Source organism: Hakea prostrata, chromosome 7, assembly GCF_041222555.1.
Source record: "Hakea prostrata isolate BN-2017 chromosome 7, UWA_Hpros_2, whole genome shotgun sequence".
NCBI classification, from domain to species: Eukaryota; Viridiplantae; Streptophyta; class Magnoliopsida; order Proteales; family Proteaceae; genus Hakea; species Hakea prostrata.
In genome coordinates this window covers 44,743,864-44,769,546 of record NC_142606.1, presented here as the reverse complement: position 1 = coordinate 44,769,546, position 25,683 = coordinate 44,743,864, and the positions used below count along the sequence as shown (strand labels likewise).

Here is a 25,683-nt window from a genome sequence, read left to right as displayed (position 1 = left end):
GAGCATAAATATACCCGGGCACAACTACTTTGGCCATGAATTTCTTACAACTAGATGTCTTGACCCACCTCTTGGTCACTTCAAAGCGAAGCTCGTTGGGGATATCTTCGAAAACACAAGGAGCTTTCTCCTCAACTGCTTTCATCAGCTTCGCCACTTGGTGATCCGAGCTCTCCAACTTAGCTCGGAGGCTAGAGATCTCAGCATCTTTCCCGACTAAGGAGCCTTGGGTTTCTTCCAAGCTAGTTTGAAGAGAAGTTTTTTCAAGTTCCATGGCCTCATTTCTCCCCTTCAGAGCAGCAACCTCGCTGAGAAGGTCGGCCTCCCGAGCAATCAAAGAATCCTTGCTCGTCTTCAAAGATGGTGCTTCTTTTTCCAATTCCTTAATGCATTGCTCGGATTTTTGCAACGCAAAATAATCCTCTCGAGCTGAATGAATACTCTGACTTACGGATTGAGCCATAGCGCAAGCCATCCTATAACCAAGAGAAAACTGGTTAAAGATACAATTACCAAAGGGATAAAATTTTCAAAAAAAAAAAAAAGGGGCAGGAAGATCACTTGCCTAACAGTAATAGCATGAGCTTTGAGACGACCAAAACTCTCCAGATAAGCCATGTCGGCAGGGAGAAGCACTCCTGACATCCACTCATTAGCAACTCGGGAAATGACAGAGGAAGTTCCCTCAAATACCGAGGAGCTAGAATCCAAAGACCAATCAGGTCGGAGAATATTGGATGGCTGTGAAGCTCCAGGCTCCGACCTGGGAGTGTCTTTAAAAGGCACCTCATCTCCCAAAGGGGGAGGAAGCTCGGAATCCGAAGTTTTCTCCGAGCTGGACGTTTTCTTCGAAGGGCGGGGAGGCAGGTCACCAGGTTTCTCCTTTCGGACCCTGACTGCCTTTCCCTTGGGGGAAGAGACAGGACTAGTTGAAGCCTTATCCGACTTAATCGGATGTTTCACCTCCACTTGCTGCATAGTAGCAGCGACCTCCTCAAAGTCATCCTCTCCGAGCATCACTGCATCATTTTCCCGAGTAAGATAACTTGGTACAAAAATGATAAAATAAAAAAATAAAATAAAATAAAAAACAAAACAAAACAAAACAAAACAAAACAAAACAAAACAAAACAAAAAAAAAAACAAAACAAAAAAAAAAAAACAAAACAAATAGACAAAAAGAGGAAACTCTTCTTACCACTCAAGAACCCCCAGTAATGAAGGATATTCGGATATTCCGGACAATATCCATTCACAGCAAGCAAGTTCCGATCTTCAGTGGGGATCATCCGAATTCGATCCCTTGCTTCCTGTTCGGAATGAGATAAAGGAGGAATGGCATTTGAATCCTCCTTAGGGTATTTGTGTCACATCCTCCCAGCCGGTACCCTATCTGGCATACCCGAGAGTGTGATCCACAGCCCGAAGATCAGGTATCGAGTAATCAACCTCCCACATAAACAATAACATAATCATGAACAATCATAATAAAAGTGCGGAAGATAAACCATAGATCCAAATAAGGAAAGAATGAATCATATATAAATCAGAGTGCTAGATATAATCAGAGTGTCAAAACAGATAAGTAAAGTGAGGCAAAATCCCACTCTACAACCAGCGGAAAAGTAGCTCCAAAAGAGAATAAACTAGACAAAATCTAATCCCAGTAGCAAGTACAATGGGTAACTAAATTGTTCTCCACTTTATAGACAACATCCTTATAAGTGTAAATCTCATAAATGGCACAAGGACGCTTCCACTCAATGGTCGGACTAAGCATCGTACGGAGCATAACCACTCGCGGGATCTTCAGTGTAATTGTGGTAACCGCAATCACCTTCCTGGAGATATGCCTCTTCGCCTTGCGCTTCTTCATAGGGACCGTCATAATATTCAGTACCTGCAGAATAGCCTAACAAACATTGTACAATAAAGGAATGAGTTTCAAAGAAACTCGGTAAGAAGGCGATTAAATCCATAATAACATAAATGGCAGGATTTCAGAACAAACATAAATGCAATATGATATGAGACAAGCAATGAATGAATGAATCTAACTCTATGTATGCTGGTCTCTATGGCAGACATGCTTTAAGTCATAGCACCCTACTTCTTTAGGAAGGTCTCAATCATTCATCATCAGTTGGTAATGGGTCCGGCATCCCTCGGGACATTCCATGGCTGGGGGTTAAGTCACCACTCTCTCACATCACCATTGGTCTAAGTACCGGCGCATGTCAGGGTAAAACCTAGCCAAATGCAAGTCTTCTACTTAGTTACATCAAGTCGATCCAGATACGTCCATTCCTCGTCCCTGACGATCCTTTCCGGTATCCTTCACACTAGAGTCCTCATAGTCCCTGACTACGGACTCATCAACCCTATTGATCATCCACATATGGTAAACGGGAAGCTCTCACGTCCTCTCACGGGTTGGTTACCGGTCTTAAGCGCCTGTGAGCCCAAGTCTAACCATATGCAATCCTACCAATAAATGGCCCCCACAATGTGATTCCTGTCCTCTCACGGGTTGGTTACCGGTCTTGAGCGCCCATGAATCCCCATTGCTACCACGGGTCGCTCGGTCTCAATACCCCTCCGATTAGGGTCTGACATAACAGGACATCCTAGCCAAACACTACTAGACAATCCTAGATATGTCATCCAACAGTTTAGGAAGGTGTCCATAGGGCATCTCCGGAAACATCCCATAATATTCCCCTAGTAGTCCAAGGACAGAAGTGTCAAAAGGACACCTCTCCTTTCCAAACCATACTTAAGCATACACATGCATCAATTCAGATCATCACATATATGGTAACTTCATATATGGAAAGAAATCAATAATTACAATCACTTTGTATATAATTGGTAAGTAAATCATACATGAATCAATTTAAGCAATGCTACTGTAATCAAGGTTATGCAACAGTAGTATATCGTTGTAAGAATCTAATTAAGGAAACATATCAATGATATTCAAATATAGAAACTAGATTCATGCTATCTATGTAATTAAGGAAATAACCATCCTTACCTTTTATAACTCGCAAAGGAATCCTAAGAAATCAAGTAAGATCTTGGCAAACTTGAGAAGAAGGTCCTAAACAAGTGTATACAACATATTAGGAAAGATCCCTAACAGAAAAGATACCAAAACATCCAACACAGACCAATTCTGGAGTTGCTGTACTCATTGGTCGAGTGGATTGGTCGACTGGTCCAGTCGACCAATCAATCGACACCAATGCAGACGAGAGCCTAAAAAAACAAGAGTTTTAAGATATGAAATCCGAATTTGGTGGTTCAAAAGGGTACTAATCAAGGGGTAAACTACATCAGTAGTATTCTAACATATAGGGGACCTCAAAACACTAATCAAATCAAGCCATCAAGATCCAAATTAGGAAACAAAAAGTTACCATAATTAGATCAACCATGGATCTTGATGAATTCAAAATAGAAATCAAAGACAAGAACAATAGGAGAAGGGATCATTGCTTCAGGTAAAGGTATCATGAAAAGCATACTTAGATCTTCAAGGAAAATAGGCTTAAAAGCATAAATCTAAATAAGGAAACAAAACCTACCATATATGTAACTATCATGATTCATGAAGAACACATAGTATGGTAGAAGAGAACAACTAGAGATTGATAGATCATGGATCATGAAAAGAAAACACAGCAATTAACTACTAACATGATCAATATAGAAGATCCAAGGAGATCAGAATTCAAATCAGAAGTTTAACAAAGATTAGATCATGGTTTGATCATGATTCCTTCAAAAGCTTGCAATGATCATGGTTAAGATCATTGTTCTAGCCTTTAATCCTTAGGATGATCATGAGAGACAAGTCCAGAGATGTTTGCAACAGAGAATGCAGCATCTCCTCTCTCTGTCTCAACTCAAAAAGGAAAGAAAATAAGAGATAGAGGAGAAGAAGAGAGTGTAGACATACCTTTTGATGAAAAGGAAGAGTTTTGACGAAGATCCGTCAAGAAAATCACCAAGGATGCAAGGGAGATGACTTGCAGAGGTCTTTGGTTCGTTCCAAAGAGTTTGGAGGCAGCAAATACGAAGTAGACTTGAGATTGGACTTAAATAGAGCAAGCAAAACCTAATTGCCAAAGACAGCACTCATTGGTCGAGTGGATTGGTCGATCGGTCCAATCGACCAATCAGTCGACCAATGCTGACAGCAATTCCAAAACAGGGAATTGAAGACCCAGATCAAATCCAATCCTAAAGGGGTTTTGCACACATGTCAAGTGACTTACCTAATAGGTAGAAATGCCTTCAAACCAAGATAGAGAGCACTCCAAGTCCATCAACTAATCCGATCTTCATCAAGATTCAGTTTCCATAAATAGAACTTCATCATCAACTTTCATGGATTCAAAGCCAGACACCAAGTCCTCCACTTGGATGGCCCAAAGCTGACTTCTTACTTTACTTCGGGTCATCGGACCTACAAATAACAAGGTTTCCGGGTCAAGGTTAGGGCTGGGTTTTACAATTTGGGCCAGGAGGTTGGAAAGCTGGGGAAAGAGGGGGACCGAACAAAGAAGTACCGAGACCTCCAACCCTTGGTATTGGTTGGAAGAGTACCTGATCCTACAAAGTTACCCTCCCATGTTGTTAATATATTAACACAGGCAATCATATAAGACAAATAAAGCAGAATTAGAAAACTTATCTTGATTCAAATGGCATGAACAAAACCCTTTTCGAAAGCTTTGTTACGTACATCCATCTTGATAAACGAAAATTGATGAAGTTGAAACGTGCCGGTAACGACACTTTCTTTAAGGTATTTAAACGCCCCGAATAGTGCACACGGGTCTAAGTGCATTTTCACCCCTAAGATCAGTCAACCCCTCCATCATAGACGGTGCACCACGTAGTTGATGGACTAAGAGATCCATAAAGCTATATTCACCAATTCACTTTCCTTGACACAACTTAAAGAAAATCAAAGCTTTTCAAAAACATTTTTGCGCAATAATAAACAAAACATCTCCCACCTTTATATAGAAGACTAAGAGACACTACTAAAGGTTGTCTTCCAAAGAACAAACCTCTACCTTTAAGGCATGTTTGTTAGCAAAGACACCTATTGGCCATTTAGGTGTCTTTTAGGAAAAGACTCAACCTTTAGGAAAATAAATTGTTTGAATTTTCAAATAAAACTATGAAAATTATAACATCCCACCCAGTTTGCAGAGAAGTTCGTTTGGAGAGATAGAACCAACGACTTTGTTCTTGTTTTTTATACATAAAAAATTGAAGGAATAAAGGTAAGGTCGGAAGGACACCGACCTCAGACTGTTTACAGAATCCCCAGAAACAAATTATGTTGCGCCAACTATTTGGCACCAACATCCCTGGACACATCCCAAAATGATTAAGCATATCAGAAAAAATTGGGTGCACAAGAAGTCTAAAACCACTGACAAAGGCATCTTCATACACTGCAAACTCACCAGGAGAAGGTCGGTGAGCCCGATCATGGAAAGAAGGAACCCTCAGTATGAAGCTATCAGGAATAGAGTACCGAGCTCGGATGTCCTTCAAATCATCTTCGATAAGCTCGGACAGATAAAAACTGGGACCCGAAGTACTAGGGTCGAAATCTATGTGTTCGGAAGTCCTAGGACGACTTCTCTCAAGAGCTAAGGCTGAAGAAGAAAGCTTAAGCAGCCAACGTGTCCTGTTCGTACTGAACCGACTACGAATACTTAATGAAGTTAATTCAGCATCACTAAGTAGGTTTGGACGAGTACCAGGAGACAAGGTCAGATCAATTTCAGTGTCACTCTCTGTGTCACTGTATCCAGAAGAAGCAACTCCACTGTTCTCAGAACGAACAGAAGAGCTACCAGAAGAGGGGGGGATAGGGGAAGATCTAGAGGGCCTAGAAGCCTTCTTCTTAACACCCATCACAAACAAGAAGTCTATACTAAGGCTAGAGTTGCAGAAATGAAAGAACTGACAAGCAAAGCCCAAGGAAAAAAAAAAAAAAAAACAGAAAGGGGAAAGCACGCTCAAAATACAACACCAAATGAAGAATAAAATAGATGGAAATAACCAGGAGAGGAAGATGAACTTACTTGTGGCAGGAATTGAAGAAAGAACTCCTATGAAGGTCGAAAAAAGGCACTTTAGAGAATCTGCAACTTCCGTCTTCTCCACAGACACAACAGTAAGCACAGTAAAAAGTAGAAATGGAAAAAGAAGGACAGATTTATATATACTTCCTGAATATCCAAATCTAAGGGATAAAAAGAGGAAAAGTCCTAATCTAATGGCTTTAAAGACCTCCACATCCAATGATCCTACACAAGATCTCTTCTAAAGATTCCAATCTGGCGCTGATAATTTGAAAGTGTAAATGGTTAATCTTCTCAGGTTTTTTAACTCCAAAAGGTCATTATTAAAGACCATCAATACAAGGCCATGTGTCCATAAAGGTGGAACCTCCAAAAGTCGTGTGCCATCAATACACGTTTCACGAAACTACAGTCTGTCAGATGACGTCAGGCGTGAAGATCTCCCAAAATCAGTCTGGATATTGTAAAAATCCAAAGTTATACTGGTCGGAGGCTAAATTGTGTTCGGTCACCAAATCTCTAAAGCCCGAACAAGAGAAAGCTCGGACTTCAGAGACTGGGGGGCTTATGATAAGGAAAGAATAAATAAACTTAAACCACTTCGGTTTAAGCTCAGTCCGACCAGATCGGAATCAAACCAGTTCGGTTTGAGCCTAGTTCGACCAGCTCGGATCAAGATAGACCGACCAAGTCAAGGTCGGTCGAATAAATACAAAGGCTGAATAACAAGGTAAATCTGCATAAGATTCTAGCCAAGGAAATAGTATTCAGTCACGACTCAACTACTCGTGTTTGAGTAGGACTCAATGACTAAGAGTCAGATCACAACCTAACTAGGGTTTGAGTCTTACTCAAACTCATACATAGAAAATCTATAAAAAGGTAAGGGAGCATAAGAGAAAGGTACGCTGAATAGAGCCATCACTATTCGTATTATTATTGTTCATTACTTTCTTGCCTTCCTTAGTCGGATTTCTAACTAGATCGTCGGAGGTGAAAACTCGACCTCCACGGTCGAGCTCATCTTTGCAGGTTCAACCGGCTGAAGGGACGAACAGGATTGTGCAGAGAGAGAGTGTTTGTGGAAGCAAAAACACTTTTTTAGGAGTTTGATAAAACTTGCTTTTGGAAGTAGAAAATTTGAAAATCGTAATGAAATTTATGAAATTTGTCATTGTTATATTTAGGGTACTAAATTCCATAAATACCCATTCTAAAACTATCTCATTTAAACCCAAACTGCACTTGAAACAAACAACTACTATTAGTTATTGCATGGAAGTGCTTCTCGAACTGATTTTTATCAATTCTGTTTGTTTTCAATGTTTGCATATTGTATAATAGATTCTTTGTCCAGGTTGGCCTTGTTGGTTGAGCTACCGACTGAGTGGCCTTCATCAAATCCTTAGCTTCTGCAATCATGTAAGACATATGCTACTGTTTGTATGAACTCTTGTTCTCAATGATCTTTTTTCTTAAAAAAAAAAAAAGGAAAAAATTTCTTCAAGTCAAATTTTTTATAAATTTCAATTTATGTTGTAAAATCATGTCAAATGAAATAATTTTATTGCATGGTTTTCGAATTTTTTTTTTTTTTGCTTCTCAAAGCAAGAAGCCAAGAAGTACTTTTTTGTTTTGGCCAAAAAACAAAGCAAGAAATACTAAAAATTTAATTTCGGTGAGTTATCAAAAGGTACTTAGTTCGGACCGTGCTTGGGAGCAGCGCAGCAAATCTGGACCCGAAAAGTGATATGGGCCTTTGACCGCTCGGAGCGGCGCTTCTCCCTAGCAATTTGCCCTTAGTTCCTAATTTCTACTGCCTTCCGTTTTTATTACCAGAAAAACACAAAAACAAAAAATAAAATAAAAATCTTACCGTTTCATCCGGAAAAGTTTAAATGTCGAGTTTCCTACGCCAGGTCTCTTTCTGCTAGGTGAACCGGAACCGAAACCGAGAGAGGATTTAATCCCAGAAAACCCTCGTATGACTTCCATCTTCACTGCGCGGAGAAATTGAAAGATTCGTTGGTCAAATTCAATCGGAAGCAGATTAATTTACGCAAGAATGGAGGATACTGGTAAAGCAAACGAGAGATGGAAGGCGTCGGTTGTGAATTTGTCGGAAATGGCGTCCAATCTAGAGTCTCTCCAGAAGCTGATCATTAAGAAAGCTATCTTCGTGGACGAAGAAACATTTGCAAAAGCCTCTTTGAGCTCCGAGCAGGCACGAATTATCAAGGTATCCTAAGTTGTCCACCTTTAAAGGTCATATGCTTCGTTATTTAGTTGTCCCAAATTTCTTCGCCTAGTTTTCTACTTTATTGAATTTTTAAATTTTCTTTTTTTGCTTGCTTGTGTACTAGCTGCTTGTTTCTAGTGAAGAAATTCACGAGGATTTTACAACTTGCGTGGTTATTTATGAGGTGAATTAAATTCAATGAGGATGCCAAAAAGGAAATTATGTTATATTTGCTGGTTTTGGTCTATAAGCATATTTTGACATGGTTGGTTGGTTTTAACGTTTTCTCTCCATGCTTCCCATTTTCTGGGAAATTAAGTTTCAAGTGCAAGTTGTTGGCTAGAAATGAAGCTAAGAAAATAGTAGGGAAAGCAAGGCAAAAAAAGTATGAAGATTTAAATAATAAGCTACGTACAAAGGAAGGGGAAAAAACTATCTATAAGATGGCTAAAATAAGGGATATAAAGAGTAGAGATTTAAACCATGTTGGATGTATTAAAAGTGAAGATGGTGAAGTACTAGTACGTGATGAGGATATCAAAAAGAGATGAAAATTTTATTTCTTTAACTCATGGTTGTCAAGGCAGCAAGGCGACCAAAGTGATTGGGGCTTTGCCTAGGCAATTAGGCGACCAAAGCGGTTGGGTCAAAATTTTCAATACAACTACTTTTAAACTACTTTTCAATACAACTACTTTCTATAATAAGCTAAACAAATATTCAATAGTCACATTCGTCCAAAAAAAACAAGAATCATAATTATGAAAAATTATTCAAAAGAAAAAACACAAACATAAGTTCATCTCATCAAACCATGGTTGTCAAACCGTCTGCCTAGGCATTTACTGATTCATTGATTCTTGATGTTGAGTATGGCTTATGCTTCACATTCAGTTGCCGACGGGGCATGGGGTCCTGTTACACTGTGAGTGGGCGGGGATCCGAGGAGGTTGCCCCGACAGAGGTGTGGGGGCAGCACCCTCGGAGCAAAAATAGGTTCTCTGTCACTTTGGGCCTTTGAGTTCCTTTGCAGATTGGGCATCAATTAAGCGGTTCAAAACAAAGTGATTGAAAAACTGCTTTGCCGCCTAGGCGGACGCTTTGACAACCATGCTCTAACTTTCTAGATCAACATACTTCAGGTATCTGTAACTCGAATGATTGCACCATTTGCTATGTCACCAATTTTCGGCCATATATGCGAAGAATTATGATGTCCGAAGTAAAAGAAACTTTAAGGGATGCATATTTGTAGGCAAGGCAAAAGGTTTTGATGAAATCCCAATAGAAGTATGGAAGATGTGATGTAGGTCAACCACACCCACCTCAAAGAGAGCCCCCATGCCCCTGAAAGAAGAGCTAAACTTGCTGCTCAGCAGCCTAGATTACTGCCCCGCAGCATAGGAGCATGATTTGATACCAGGAGTATTTTGGTAATTTTGACAGTCCTACTTGACTTTAGCTGGGCCTAATTTTAATTAGGAATTAAGGCCCCATCTATTTTTAAATTGTTATTTGAGTCAGGCTAGGATGAGGTAAGTAGAAATCCTGTTTCAAGTAGAAGTCCTATTTAAGTTAAAAGTCGTATTTTTATTCTGTTTCTTATGTTAAGTACTGTTAGGAGTAAGTAATATAGGCTATAAATGGACAGCCTACGCTTGTAACAAAACACAGTATTGGGAATTCAGTTATTGAGAAGTTTTTTGTTGCAAGTTCAGGTGTTAAGCTGAGCTTTTTAGGGTTTCAGAATTGAAGGAAATTCCTTTGGCAGAGCTGCTGGTCTGCCTCCATTCATCCATTCTCCATCCTCCCAGGTTTCTAAACCAGGCTGGTAACAATTCATATTATCCTTTTCACCCCCCCCCTTAAAATCGTCCCTTGCTGTTCATTGCCTCTATCCCCTTTGGCCATCCCTATTGTTCCCTAAAATGTTAAACTTCATATCTCTCAATCCCTTCCTAAGAACTACCTTTCCTTCTAGGTCCACAACCCCTACTCCCATTTGCACTCCATCCAGTCCTTGTCCTAGTTAAAAACCCTAAAACTGAAAACCCTAAATTTCCAAATCCAAAAAACCTAGGGACTTGAATATGAATCTGAAAAGTGATAAGGTTCAGAGTTTTTGTTTAAAGAAGTCGTAGGCCCATAACCCTAATTCAAACCCTGTATACCCATCCTGGAATCCTAAAAGCCCTAAACAGCCTTGAATCCCTAGCAGAAGGGTTTTGTAAACCCTAAATTGTATGCTCATTACCAAGGGTCTTGGTTTATTTCTCCTCATCCCAGTGGGGCTATATCAGAGTGGTATTAGAGCTATGGATGAATCAGCAGTTCCCAAGGTGATGGAAACACAATTTCAGGGAAAGCATTTCTTAGAAGAGTTTCCTAAAATTGTGGGTCTGCTCAGAATCTTCCAACAATCAAATGAATAATATGGTTAAATTTTGGGTGAAAGAATTTGGTTAGCACAGAAATATGGGATGTATCAACAATATCTAGGACACTGAAATCAAGAGGGGACCTAAATGTGAAGGTTATGGGTAAGATATGGATTTAATAAAAAACTAGACGGGGTGGAAGGGAAATAAGTTTGAGGCTTAACAAATTCTCTATGGGCTGTTCTTGGGTGTCTAAGAGTATTCCTAAAGAAGGGTGAAATAATGGTGGGAACAAGATGGCTGGATCTTGGATAAGAAATTTCCTTGCCTTTTGCTTTTCTTTCTTTCTCTTTTTCTTTTCTTCTTTCTTCTTATTTTTATTAATTTTTTTTGTTTTTTCGTTCCTTCTTTCTTCTTTCTCTCTTTTCATTTTCTGTTTTTGTTCTTGCCGCAAGAAAGAAGAGAAGAGAAGGAGGGACCGAGAGGTATAGAGAAGGAAGGGGTAGGGGTGGGGGTGGGTTACTGTAGGGTAGGGTAGGGGTAGGGGTAGGGGTAGGGGGTGGTTTAGGAGTCATACGGGATAGGGGAAGGGGTTGGGGGTGTCGTGGGGTCCTAGGGGAGCTGCTGCCAAGTTACGACAGCAAGGGATGGGCTGGGGTTGCTTGTGTAGAACAAGGGAGGGGAAGCGAGGGTCTTATGTTGGTAGGGGAAGGGGCTGGGGATGCTGCAAGGGAAGGAGGGGGGGGAGGAAGGGATGACCTGTGATGGAAGGGGAAGGGGAAGGGGATGACCTGCGATGGAGGGGAAGAGAGGGGAGAGAGTTTAGGGCTTGTTGTACTTGGAACTTGCCAGAATCTCTGGAAGAAGGGTGCTAGATGGAGTTTGCTGATCTTTGAAGAAGAAATTGGACTTAAAAATTTAAAATCCGCCATCCCCTCGAAAAGGAACCACGATCCTCAACTCAATATTCATATTCAAATAATCAGACTTATGAAACTTACAAAGAAAGAATAGGCTTGTTTATAGCCTACTATAAAGACTCTAAACCTAAGTGGGATTCCTGTATAGATTAGGATCTCATGACAAATAATCTCAACCATCCAAAATAATAATCAAAGATCTAATGGAATTCCTTGAAAATATATTCTCCCTAGGACTTAAATACCAAAGGAACTCTTCTAGTAAATAAAGACTGTTAAGTGTCTTATCTTAAAGAAGAATCCGAAGACTCAAGAACTCATCTGTAACTCAGACTAGAGTCACTAGACTTCCTAACTGAACAAGACTCTTCAGAAAAATAGAAAGAGAATTCTGAGAAATAAATCAGCAACGTAATTAGGGCTAGATTGACCAGAATACCTCTCTAAGAGGGTTTGGCCAGCCCTAGGTCCGCCACATTGGAGTGGCCTTGGGGCTACTCTAGGGTTTTGGCCAAGGTAAGAATTTGGTTCACATCACAAGGCTTTGGAGAGCTTGCAGAAAGCCCTAGCAGATGTTTCAGCACAGGTACAAGATTGGCAACCAGGATAGCTTGACTAGAATAAACTTGTAGGGAAGAGTTGCCTGTTTGACCTCTCCTGGTAAATTCCCAAATAGTCAATCACCGTTGTGAAGAAACTAGCGGGAATCAAAGTAATAGGGAAGATGTTGACAGAGATGTCTATACAAGAGTTCTTACAGTTGTTTTTAAAGAAGAAAGAGAGAGGAACCAGAGAGTCCATGTTTGACAATCCTATGTATGATAGGTTTGAAGGTGTTGAAAGACCCCTTGAAGGAAGACCCTATCATACATCACTCGCACTAGAAAACCACATTGTATCCTAATTTAATGGAGGACAATATCAAAGGAGAGGCGGAGATCATCACAAGGTCAAGCTCGAGCTCTAGGATTTTAATTGTTCTCTTAGTCCACAGGTAACCTATGATAAGAGAGCTGCCCTACTTGACCACTACAAAACTAGGTTACAAGAGCAGTTCCATACCTTGAAGCAAGGTAATATGCCTTTGTTGATTATATCCAACAGCTTCACCCCTAGGATCTAGAACATGGACTAGGGAGAGCAAACTCTAGACTATGGCCCGATCAAGCTTGGCTTAAAATATGAGATCTAGATGGCACTTGGAGTGACTAAAGTACATGATATTAGGCAATTATTTGATAAGGCCATATGAGCTGAAACCTTTCTGTCCTAGAGGAGAGATGACAATCAGGATCTTGACTTCCTGAGGAATGCACCCACATGTGGTGTCAACCCTCCTAGAGCAGACTATAGGGGAAGGGGCCCCAACAAGAAGATCAACCTTGGAGAACATTACTACTATCTAGAGAAGGGGCACTTTGCCAGAGAGCGCCCTCAAAGAAGTGGAGTTGCTGTCCTTGATGCCAATCAACATGATCTTGAAGAAGAAGTCATCTGTCCTCCACTAGAAGCAAATCTAGAAGACTTATATGTTGAAGAGTACTTGGACCAAGACCCTCACATGAATATAAAGTTCAAATTTTTGTTTCAAAAACAGAGGGAGAAGACTAGAGAAGTAGCTGCATTTTCTACACTAGACTTATGACACGTGAATATCTAGCCCCGGTAACAGTGGATAGTGGCAGCAGTGTCCTTGTGGTGTCTGAGAGTTTTGTAGGAAAAGCTTGTCTCAAGACTAAAAGGCATCCTCAACCCTACAAAGTATCCCACCTCAATAGTGATAGGCTAGAGGTTTCTTTGAGGTGTGTCACACCCATCAGCCTACTCTCATACTCCAAAGAGATTTGTTGTGATGTCATTCCCATGAGGTTGCCAAACATGATCTTGGGAGGTCTTATGATAATGATGTCACCATTATGGGTAAGGAAAATAAATGTAAATCTGACCACAAAGGTCAGAAAATTGTACTCCCACCCCTAAATCTGTCAAAAGAAATTAAGAAAAGGCATGCCCTCGGGACAGATAAGAGATCAAGCACCAAACAACAGCTCTTGGTTGTTCCACCTAAGGAATTTCAAGGTCCCAGCAAAGAAGTACCTTGATAGCATTGGCCAGGTAGAGATCCCACAGCCCGAGGTTGAACTTACAGCACCAATCCATAAGGCCGTTCTGAATTTGTAGGCCTGATGCCAAAAGATCTGTCTAGTGGGCTACCCTTGTTGCTAAGGGACATCCAATATGTTATTGACCTAGTTCTGGGGTCAGTACTTCCAACCTACCAGCCTACTAGTTGAGTCCAGTAGAATATAAAAAATTATAGAGGCAGGGAGTAGAATTACTAGATTAGGGGTTTATCTCTAAAAGCCTTAGTCCTTGTGCTATACCAGCCTTATTAACCCTACGAAGGACGGCTTTTGGAGGATGTGGGTTGACAGCAGGGCCACCAACAAAATCATAGTAAAATACAGGTTCCTTATTTCTAGACTAGATGACATGTTAGATACGCTTACAAGGGCCTTCATCTTGTCATAGTTGGATCTAAAAAGTGGGTACTATCAAATTTGAATCAAACTTGGGGATGAGTGGAAGACATCACTTAAGACAAAAGGCGTCCTATTTGAATGGAAGGTTATGCCCTTTGGCGTAACCAATCACCCAACACTTCTATGAGGGTCATGACACAGGTACTCCAACCCTTCATTAGGAAATTTTAGGTTGTTTATTTTGATGATATCTTAGCATATAGTAAAAAGCTAGAGGAGAACTTGGACCACCTACAAGAAGTAATGGGAGTCTTGTGGAGAGAAAATTCGTTCTTGAACCTGAAGAAGTGCACATTCAAAATGCCCAAAGTTATCTTCCTTGGATTTATCAACTCATCAATGGTGTGGATTAGATCCTGGGAAGGTCAGATGTATAGTTGATTGGTTTATTCTAAAAAGTTTCACAAAAGTCAGGAGTTCCAACTGGCTTGTATACTTTTATGAAAGGTTTATCAGGAATTCCAACATCATTATGGCTCCCCTAACGAGTGTACTGAAACCTTAGAAGGAACGTTTGAGTCAACCCCTGCTACCACCAAGGCTTTTACCCTAATCAATAAAAAGATGACTGAAGCCCCTATACTTAGCCTTCCTAACTTTGACTAAGTTTTTGTGTAGGAATCAGAGGATTTCTGAAGAAGCAAGGCCACCCATTGCCTTCCATGGTGAGAAGTTGAACGATACCAGGACTCAACTTTCAACCTTTGATCTGGAACTCTATGCAGTAGTCCAGGTACTTAGACATTGGAGACACTATCTGGTGTGCAAAGAGTTGATTCCTCTTTTTTTTTTTTTAATAATAATAAAATTATGTGGCCTTAAAACACGTCCACTCATAAAAATCTATATGCCACAGGCATCCCAAGTGGGTTTGCTATCTACAAGAATTTGTATTTGCTCTGAAGTATAAAGCAGGGAAGGTGAACTAAGTAGTAGATGCTCTCAGCTGAAAGGTCTTAACCTTACCATGTTCTCATTACAAGCCCTTGGCATCCAACAGATTTTCGATGAGTATGCCGGTGACTAGGACTTTAGAGCAATATATTGAGAGTTATAGTAGGGTGGCCAACACCTTAAGTACGCCATCCATGATGGGTATCTATTCCTCAATACAAGAATATGTATCCCAGACTCCTCCTTTAGGCAACATATCATTAGAGAGTTGCATGGGGGAGTACAGGGAGGATATTTTGGAATAGGAACTCCGTAGCCCAAGTCATTGATAGATGTTACTAGCCTGCTTGTCCAAAGAGGTCGAAGTAGTTATAGATGTAGGGTGTGTCAATTGGCCAAGGGGGAAAAACAAAATACAAGGCTATACTTCTCTTACCTTGGAGATGCATGACTCTATCTTTGTGGTAGTTGATAGGTTCATAAAACTGGCACATTTCATCCCTTGTAGGAAGACCTTTAATGCTAGTCATATTGCCAAATTCTTCTTCAAGGAAATTGTGTGGATCTATGGTCTACTAGCACTATAGTCTTAGATCGGTTTTGGAAAACCCTATGGCTAATAACAAATACAAAGTTGCTATTCTCCTCTACTTTCCCCTCGGACAGATGGTCAGACTGAAGTGAACCAAAGCCTGGGAAATCTATTGTGAAGCTTGGTAAGGGATTATGAGAATACTTGCTAGCTATACTCAGTGAACAGAACCATAGATAGGACCCCCTTTGAGGCACTTCTAGGCATACAACCTCAAAAGCACATTGATTTAGCCTGAGTGCCAGCACAAGCCAGGGTAAATACAGAAGTGGATGAGTTCTTGAGCATATCATAGAGGTTCACACTAATGCTAGAAGGCATATAGCTCTCAAGACTATGATTCATAAAGCAATGCAGACAAGCATAGAAGGATTGTTAAGTTTAAGTCAGGATATGTGGTTATGGTGAGGGTCCACCTAGAGCTGCATCAAGCCATCAAACAGGTGTCAACACCAAGCTCCAGACCAAGAAGATGGGAACTTACAAGATTCTTAGGCGCATCGGCCCAAATGCCTATTTGTTAGAACTACCTCCTGACATAGGCATTAGCAACATCTTCAATGTGGCCGACCTATCCCTCTACTCAAGGCATCACTCAGACGAGGGAGACTCATGGTATATGTTGCGGCTGCCTCAACTCCAGCCCTCCATTGAAGACTCAATTGAGGAAGTTCTCAATAACATGCATAAGACTCGTAAAGGCCAGGGTACCGTTTCTCCCTTGTTAAGTGGAAGGGAAAGCCTAGGAATGAGAGCACGTGGACCTACTGATCATTTTAAGAGAATTGGTCCGGATCTATATAAGAAGTATATGGCTTTCGCGTTCATTAGAGAGGAATGTTTCCAAGAAGGGGAGAGCTGATGTAGGTCACCACATCCACCCAAAAAGAGCCGTGAGGCCTGAGTCATGAACTAGGCTTGCTGCTCAGCAACATAGAAGCATGATTCAATATGAAGGGACTATTTGTAATTAGGAGTTCGTTAGGGGTCCGAATCTGTTTTTAAATTGTTATTTGAGTTAGTTTAGGATGATATAAGTAGAAATCCTATTTAAATTAGAAGTCCTATTTGAATTCTGTTTTTGATGTTAAGTACTGTTAGGAGACAATAATGAAGGCTATAAATAGACAGCCTATGCCTGTAACAAAACATAGTGATGTGAACACAAAATATGACCCCAATCGAGCCAGCAAGAGGGCTCAAACAGGCCTTCTTAATCTGGCCAAAACCCCCTTGAGGGGTAATTTGGGCATTTTGCTCCATTTTGGAGTGTTGGATTTACTTCCAACTTAGAGTCTGTGATTTGGAGTCTCAAGGGTTTTGTTTGAGTCAATTTGAATTGTTTTGGATAAGTTACTTGTGAGTCAAGTTTAAAAGAGTCCAGATTGAGTTAGGATAGGTTTCCTATCTTATTTAGTTCAGTCAGTATTTTAAATTCAAGAGTCCAAGTTAGTTTGTAAAGGAGTCCTTATCAGAAGGGACATCCTAAGTTTGAGTCAGTGTGTGCTTTCCCAGGCTATAATTCAATAAATAGCCTTTCCTTGTAATTTGATTTCAGTTTTGAATGAATGAACGAATTGATCGTGGGTTTCCTGTGGGGGGGGGGGACCTTGGGGTTGTCTCTGAGATTGTTCTTCATTACTTTCCAGCATTCAAGCAAGCATTCTAACAAAATTCAAAGCATCAAATCAGCACCTACAGCAACTTTCTTCGACTTCCAGTACCTTTCCCAAGTAAGTACAGCACAGCCTCCCCAACCCCAGCCCTTTCCTTTTGTCTGCCACCTCTCCCCTCCCCTCCCTTCACTGCCACAGCTCTAAGATTCCTCCCCCTTCTTATACCCAAGGAAGAAATTTCGGTTGAAACATGAATTTCGACCGAGGAAAAGGCCAAATTTTTTCAAGTTTCAACCGAAATTTTGGTTGAAACATTTGATTTTTTTACTGAAGTTTCAAACTTCAGTTTCGAGCCTCATATGGACCCAAAATGATCTGGGTTCTTGCATACTACCTATTTCAAACATAATAAACACAATGGAACTACTGGTTTACCAAAAAAAACCATTGAAAAGGTAACATTCAAGTATATAGTAAATATGAGAAGAACCGAGAATATTACCACGTATAAGTCTACTCTATCCTCTATTCCATGTCTCCCTCTTCCTGCTGCACTCCATACAAATGATAATACACATCCGATGTACGTCGGCAACTGTAGTCTGTATGTGGCTTCATCTATATGCTTAAGATGATGTCGTGATGGTGGAAAGTTGGGAATCTCCAAATAAGGAATTGACTCAAATGCATATAGAAGGGTTGGTGGTGGCTGTGGTATATGGTGGAAGATATGCTCAACAAATGAAGAAACACCCTAGTTGTCGGTAGGGGCGGGGACACCATAAGTTCCATAATGACAGTAAGGTTCCAATGATTGACTCTGATAGGTGATAATGGGAGGGACACCATAAGCTTCATAAGCTCTATGACCATAAGGCTCCACTTGTGGTTGACCCTGAGTCTGATAGCTAGGAGGGACACTATAAGGTCCATAACCATAAGCTCCATAAGTCGACCTAGTAAAATCAATACTCTCCCCAACAGTATCATATGAGGACTTTGCAGGCCTATGTCATCCGGATCCTCTTGAGGTGGAGTCTCTGGAATCATCAATCTCATATATCCCACCTAGCTCTTTGCATCAGCTGGATGGTTAAAGCCATATGATGGCGTGTCCTCCATACTATATCCATGCTATCTCGCCTTCCCGTTCCTCGAATATGTTGATGAAACATCTTTGCCTCAAGATGCAGCTCCACTATGGTCTGAATCTTGTGTCGCGTAGGTGAACTGACTCTCACCTGTGAATCTCGGTGGTCGTCCTCCCCCTCCTTGATTCTCACGTACTGCTGGTGTTGGTGGTCTGTCCATAGGATCAGTTAAATCTTGATCGTGAAGTCCAACACCCTTTTCATCCCCTCCATCATCGTCATCATCGTCATCATCGTCATCGTCTTCGTTGTCGTCATCGTCATTGTTAGGGGGTGCCTAAGTCGCATCATCCTCGATGTCGGACCAGGCAATCAAACCCTCACTCTGAGTGGATGCATTAGGGTATGGCACGAATGGATGGGCTGGCGTTGCATGTGCACCCCTCTCTTAGGCCATGAAGTATGCCACATTAGCCCCCATATCCTTTGCAATCTATCTACTGGGACGACCTCCTTCCTCATCTAGTAAGGGCTCTCCATTGTCCCTGATCCAGTCAACTACTGGGCTATCATCATCATCCATCTCAAACATGTTGGCCAACTTGATATTGTTACTCTCTCTGTCCATCCCCTGTCTAATATGATCCTCCCTCAGTCTCATATTATAGTTTAAGTAGACAAGGTCCTCTAAACGCTTCACACCTAATTGGTTGTGCCTCTTTGAGTGGATGAGGCTGCAGGTGCTCCAATTTCGCTTACAATCAGTGGCAGAACATGTCTAGGAGAACACTTTGCTTGGAATCATACTCAAGTGGGGTGAGTCATGTTCAAATTGCAACCACCATTCAACTGCAACAATCATAGACTCCAAGTCATCTCAATACTTAAAGTAACTTAGTTAAAGATAGAATATAACTAATTAAATATATACATAAAAGAAATTTCGATCGAAACAGGAACTTCGACCTAGGAAAAGGCCGAAATTTTCAAGTTTCGTTGAAACTTGTGATTTTTTTTAACTGAAGTTTCGAACTTCAGTTTCGGGCCTCATATGGACTCGAAATGATTTAGATTCTTACATAAGACCTATTTCAAGCATAATTAACGCTATAGAACTACTGGTTAACCAAAAAAACCATTGAAAAGGAAACATTCAAGTATATGGTATATATGAGAAGAAGCGAGGATATTACCAATTGCAAGTCTACTCTATTCTATGTCTCCCTCTTCCCTTTGCACCCCACAAATGACAATACTAGTCCCATGATGTTTGCCCCATATAGTTGTCGACGTAGTCAGCTACTGCAGCTCTGTATGTGGCCTCATCCACATGCCTAAGATGTCTTGATGGTGGGAAGTTTTGAATCTCTGGATAAGGAATTGGCTCAACTGTTTATGGAAAGGTTGGTGATGGCTATGGTATAGAGTGGAAGATTTGCTCAACAAATGAAGGAACACCCTAGTTGTGGGCGGGGGCTGGCACACCATAAGCTCCATACTGACAATAGGTTCCAGTGGTTGACTCTGATAGGTGATAGTGGGAGGGACACCATAAGGTCCATAACCATAAGCTTCATAAGTCGACTCAGTATAACCAATACTCTCCACAGTAGTATCATATGAGGACTCTGTAGGCCTATGCCATTTGGATCCTTTGGAGGTGGAGTCTTTGGAATCGTCTATGCTTATTGATCTTATGGATCCCACCAAGCTCTCCGCATCAGTCGGAGGATAAGACCCATATGATGGTATGTACTCCGTGTTATATTTGTGCTGTCTCCCTTTCCCGTTCCTCAAATATGTCAAAGAAACATTTTTGCCTCATGATGTAGCTCCAGTATGGTTTGAATCTTTTGTCGTGTGGGTGAACTAACTCTCGCTTGTGAATCTCGGTGGTCATCCTAATGTAGATACCGAATTTGATTGATCAAAACAGTACCCAAATAGGACCTTTTCATAGGGAGTCAATTGCAAATTTGATGGACTTAAGGTGAAACAGAGTTTAGATGGGAAATGGGGCTGAAAATTAGAATGGTATTATAACGGGCTGAATAGATCTTCAAATAGGGGCAGGACTATAATGGAGAAAGTGACAATAACAATGTAACATGTAACACCCGGGCTTCACACCGCAAGGTGGATTGATTGGGTTGAACACCAACCTACCTTGATGAAACACAAGGGTTCTCCAAAGAGGAGGAATGCTAGCTAGCAATTTGATTTGAATTCATAAGTTGTGTCTTCACCACTTACATGAGTCTCTTTATATAGCATTCTAAAGAGACATAAACATTAATGGCAACATCCAACCACTAGCTAAGACCACCTACCTATTAATAACTCAACTACTACCTAACTTTTGACAAAGGAGAACTCCTTAGACAATGAGTTCTCTTATTTTCAAACCAAAGCCCCTTTTATTGACTTTCCAAAAACTAGACTTAGGCTTAGGTTTAGAATATGAAGTCCAACATATGTGGGCTAACTTTAACCCACTAAAACAGTCCTAGCCCATGAAAGCCATGGGCTGATTCAGGTGATAGCTTTAGGCTTTGGATGGGCCTAATCCAATGGGCTTCTTCTTTCTTAAATATGTCTTCAATTCTGCATCACATCCTCCCCCTTCCTGACTCTCATGTACTGCTGGTGCTGGTGGTCTGTCTTTAGGATCAGTTAAATTCTGATTATGAGGTCCAACACCCTTTTCATCCCCTCCATCATCCATCATTATCATTATCGTCGTCGTTGGGGGGTGCTTAAGTCGCATCGTCCTCAATGTCGAACCAGGCAATTAAATCCTTACTTTGGGTGGATGCACTAGGGTGTGGCACGAAGGGGTGGGTGGGTGCTGCATGTGAACTCCCCTCTTGGGCCATGAAGTCCTCCACATCAGCCCCCATCTCTTCTGGCAACTGTCTACATGGACGACCTCCCTCCTCATCCAGCAAGGGCTCTTTACTGTCCCTGATCTAGTCAACTATTGGGTTATCATCACCATCCATCTCAAATATGTCAGCCAACACGATACTATTACATTCTCTGTCCATCCATTGTCTAATATGATCCTCCCTCAATCTTATATTACAGTGTAAGTAGACAAGGTCCTCTAGACGCTTCACACCCAATCGGTTGCGCCTCTTAAAGTGGATGAGGCTGAAGGTGCTCCAATTTTGCTCACAACCAGTGGCAGAACATGTTTGGAAGAACACTTTGCTTGCAATCTTACTTAAGTGGGGTGAGTTACGTCAAAATTGCAACCACTATTCAGCTACAACAAACATAGACTCCAAGTCATTTCAATACTTAAATAACTAAGTTAAAGATAAAATATAATCAATTAAATATTTAATGAATTAACTTACCCCCAAGGGCAAATTCCTGTCCTGATACGGCTATGGAACAACCGAAGCTCCCAATGGCATCCTTAAATGCCTTTATCTGATATATATATATAAACTAGGATAATACTTAATGACTTAGTATAAAACTATGATTGTGAATATCAAATCACTATCTCACCTCCATAAAGATGAATGCCTGTTTAGATGGATCTGGTTCCAATCTCTCCACCATAGTTTGGACATCATCTATCAAATCTTGTCTTATCTCAAGATTGTTTTTGTAATGGTACTTGGGATTTAAATAGTATGTTGTGTAAGAAAAAGCAAAAATAAGAGGGAATAGTCAATACTTAGTAGTGTGATAATGTAATGAAAATTAAATTGATTTATAGACTTAACAATTCACTAGCCTTATGTAGTGAATGCTGTAACATAGACTCCCATCTAACTTGGATGATGTCGAGGATTTTCTTGTTGCTGTGTGGGTAGACCTGAATGACTTTTTGCTTCATCCTATCTACTGCAGCCTATATGCGTGGTAGAGTAAGTCTTCTCTAATGATCTACTATCCTCAACGCATGTACTACAGGCTCAAGCATCTTCACCATTGTCCTCACATTATTCCTGAAACTATCATCCAATATGGTCAACTATGCTCTCCTTCCTCCTACGAATGAAGAACTCTCCCAGCTAAACCACTACTCTGATGCAAACATGCTCTTAAGGCTAGTCTTCCTACTCTTAAAGCTCTGCAATGCTATCCAACGGTAGCAAATATAGTTATGCCTGGACTCACTAAGTCACCCTGACACTTGTCCCTCATCATCTTTAATGCATAGGTGGGGTTATAAATGAAGGTGCTAACTTGTCGGGCTTGCTCCACGGTCTTCTTCTCAAGCTTGACCTTTCCTATGTCCTTTAGCATTAAGTTAATGTAGTAAGCAACACATGGAGTCCAAAAGAGCTTATATTTGTCCATCAAAGGCATCAATACAAAGTTATAAAGTGTATATGTAATGTAAATATGTAATATTTGTATTTAAAAATGAAAATTAGTACCAGAAGTAAAGGCTTGTTTTGATACCTGGGGTTCCCCTGCATCTTCAACCCAACTTTCTTGTAGTTGGAGCCATTATCAGTCAAAATTTGGATCACATTCTCCACTCTAACCTCCTTCACCACTTTCTTTAATTATTTATAAATGTATTTTGCATCCTTCTTCTCATTGGATGCATTTACTGACTTGAGGAACACTGTCCTCCCATCACAATTCAACATGAAATTGAAGATTGACTGTTTAGTGGGATCAATCTAACCATCAACCATCACAATTACTCCATAATAAGCCCACATGAGCTTTAATCCATTAATATACTCATTCAACTCCTCTTTATGCTTAGGACGTTATATATCTCATATGGAGTGGCCCCCCCTATAAACCACTTCTAGCCCTGCCCATCTGCTCAATCATATCCCTATAGTAGGGCCCTTAGGCTGTATGCGCTGGAATACTATGGTACATAGGTTATTTGGAGAAAACCATCCCCACTTTCTCCTTCAGACTCCCACATAAGTGCTTTAACTTTCTTTGCTTTTGCTCAGGCCTCCTAAATTGGGCCGGATCATTGTGAAGAATCTGTAGACCTGGATCTGTAGCATGTGTTGATGAAGCCCGATCCCTTGTTGGGGCCTTGGGATAGGAACCACCTGCCTCACTCTAACTCATCCTCATAGGGACTTGGTAGTTGCCTGTGCCTCCTATGCCTGTTGGTTCTCTAGAGGACCCACAACCAATAGCCCTCTGTTGCCTCCTTATGTCATCAACCCTTGCATGCTCTTTGCTCATCATCATTGCTCTGCTAATTTGTTTGGACTCTGGGTGAAGGTCACGTCCATACTCTCTTGGTTGCTCTAGATCAAAATCTTGCTCTTTTGGCTCTGGAAGGTCATCTAGGCATGCATACTCGAACTCCTCCCTCTGTGTTCTCTTCTCTTTCCTCTTTTGCTTTCCCCTAACTAAGTATGAGACCGTTGCCTTCTTAACCTCTGAAGGCATCTTTTGGCATCCTACTACATCCCTTGTTTCCCCAGCTAAGTGCACCTTCAGTCTAGTGGCCCCAGCTCCTCCTATTTGTTTTTTTGTAGTAATTACACTCGCTCTTCTTCCTATCAGCTGTCAATGGCCTCTCTTGTTACCAAACTATGTGTGACATTTTTGAAAGAGAGTGTCTGATACAAGAAAGACACACTAAGTAATCTTGAAAAGCTCCACAATATGCTCCAAAAATTACATAATGCTTATAATAATAATCTTTTATTTTTGAATATAAAAAAGTATTTTTTTAATGTCTAAATAATTTAAAAATTATATAAAATATGCACTAATTATCTTAAGAAGCTCCACAACAGCTCCAAAAATTGCATACATGCTTCTACTAATACTCCTATTTTTAATTTTAAAACATAAATTAATTAGTATTTTTATCATATTTAAATATTTAAAAAATATTTAATAAAGTAAAATAGATAATTAACAGCAAAAATTTTTATTTAACACCATCATAGCAATATGCTGTCTCACATACATTAATTTGAAGTTCATACATTTGCTATACAAGTATACATATATATATTTTTAGCAATATATATAACTTATAAAATAATTTTTCATAACAGAAAAATAAAAAATACTAGGAAGAACCAAAAAATTATTTTTGACACGACAAATTCATAGATCAACACTCTAGATTAGACATACTTTAATTTGAAAGCAATCTAAGTTGATTCGGCCATCAACAGAACAAAAATAAAAAATGGAGAAGTTTGTTAACTCAACTTCTTTGATTCTCAAAAACTCAATGCAAGATTGAAGAAGGAATGCAAAGAAGTTGCTAAAATAGGTGAAAAGAGGGTAGAAAGCAAGAGAAATGGGAAAAAAGGGGTTTGGTGTCGAAATCTAGAGGGGCTATTTCGGTCAAACTGACGGAACCTATGAAATTACGCAAGTTTCACTCGTAACACTTCATTTTTATAGCTGGGATAGTATCGTTTCAAAATGATACGAAATTTCAGACCGTTTTGACCGAAATTTTGTATCGTTTCGGTTAAAACTTATAACTTTTCCAAAATAATTGGTTTTTCGTTTTGTTTTCCAAAAATGCATGTATTTCGGTTGAAATTTTGACAATTTCAACCTAAATTTCTTTTATAAATATATAATGAATTAACTTACCCTTAGGGGTGGATTCCCCTCTTGATACAGCCACGAAACAACCAAAGCTCCCAGTGGCATCCCTAAATGCCTTTATCTAATATATAGAGGAAAAAAAAAAATAGATTAATATTTAATGATTTAGTATAATACTATGAATTGTGAATATCAAATCATTATCACACCTCCGTAAGGATGAATGCCTGTTTAGATGGATCCGGCTCCTACCTCTCCACTATAGTTTGGACGACATCTATTAAATCTTGCCTTATCCCAAGATTGTCTTTGTAATGGTACTTGGGATTTAGATAGTATGCTGTGTAAGAAAAAACAAAAATAAAAGGGAATAATTAATACTTAATTGTGTGATAATATAATAAAAATTAAATTGATTCCTAGACTTAACAACTCACAAGCCTTATGTAGTGGATGCTACAACATAGACTCCCATCTAACTTGGATAATGTCGAGGATTTTCTTGTTGCCGTGTGGGTAGACCTGAGCAACTTGTTGCTTCATCCTATCTATTGCAGCCTATATACGGGGTAGAGTAGGTCTTCTTTGCTGATCTACTATCCTCAACAGTCAACACATGCACCACATGCTCAAGCCATTGTCCTCACATTATTTTTAGAAACTGTCATCAAGTATGGTCAACTGTGCTCTCCTTCCTCCTATGGATGAAGAACCCCCCTAGTTAAACCACTACTCTGATGCAAATATGCTCCTAAGGCCAGTCTTC

At 40.2% G+C, this 25,683-nt stretch overlaps 1 protein-coding gene across 2 annotated transcripts in view; it reads left to right on the top strand.

Annotated features, from left to right (window-relative positions):
- Positions 1-7,996: 7,996 nt before the first annotated feature.
- LOC149011247 (uncharacterized) overlaps positions 7,997-25,683 on the top strand; it is a 49,209-nt gene continuing 31,522 nt past the window's right edge. Inside the window, exon 1 of one of the 2 annotated variants that reach the window (XM_089160439.1) lies at positions 7,997-8,355. In XM_089160439.1, the coding sequence (XP_089016565.1) occupies positions 8,182-8,355 (174 nt within the window). In that variant the 5' untranslated portion in view covers positions 7,997-8,181. The remainder of the gene's footprint in view (positions 8,356-25,683) is intronic. The other variant, XM_089160438.1, reaches the window with a different exon arrangement.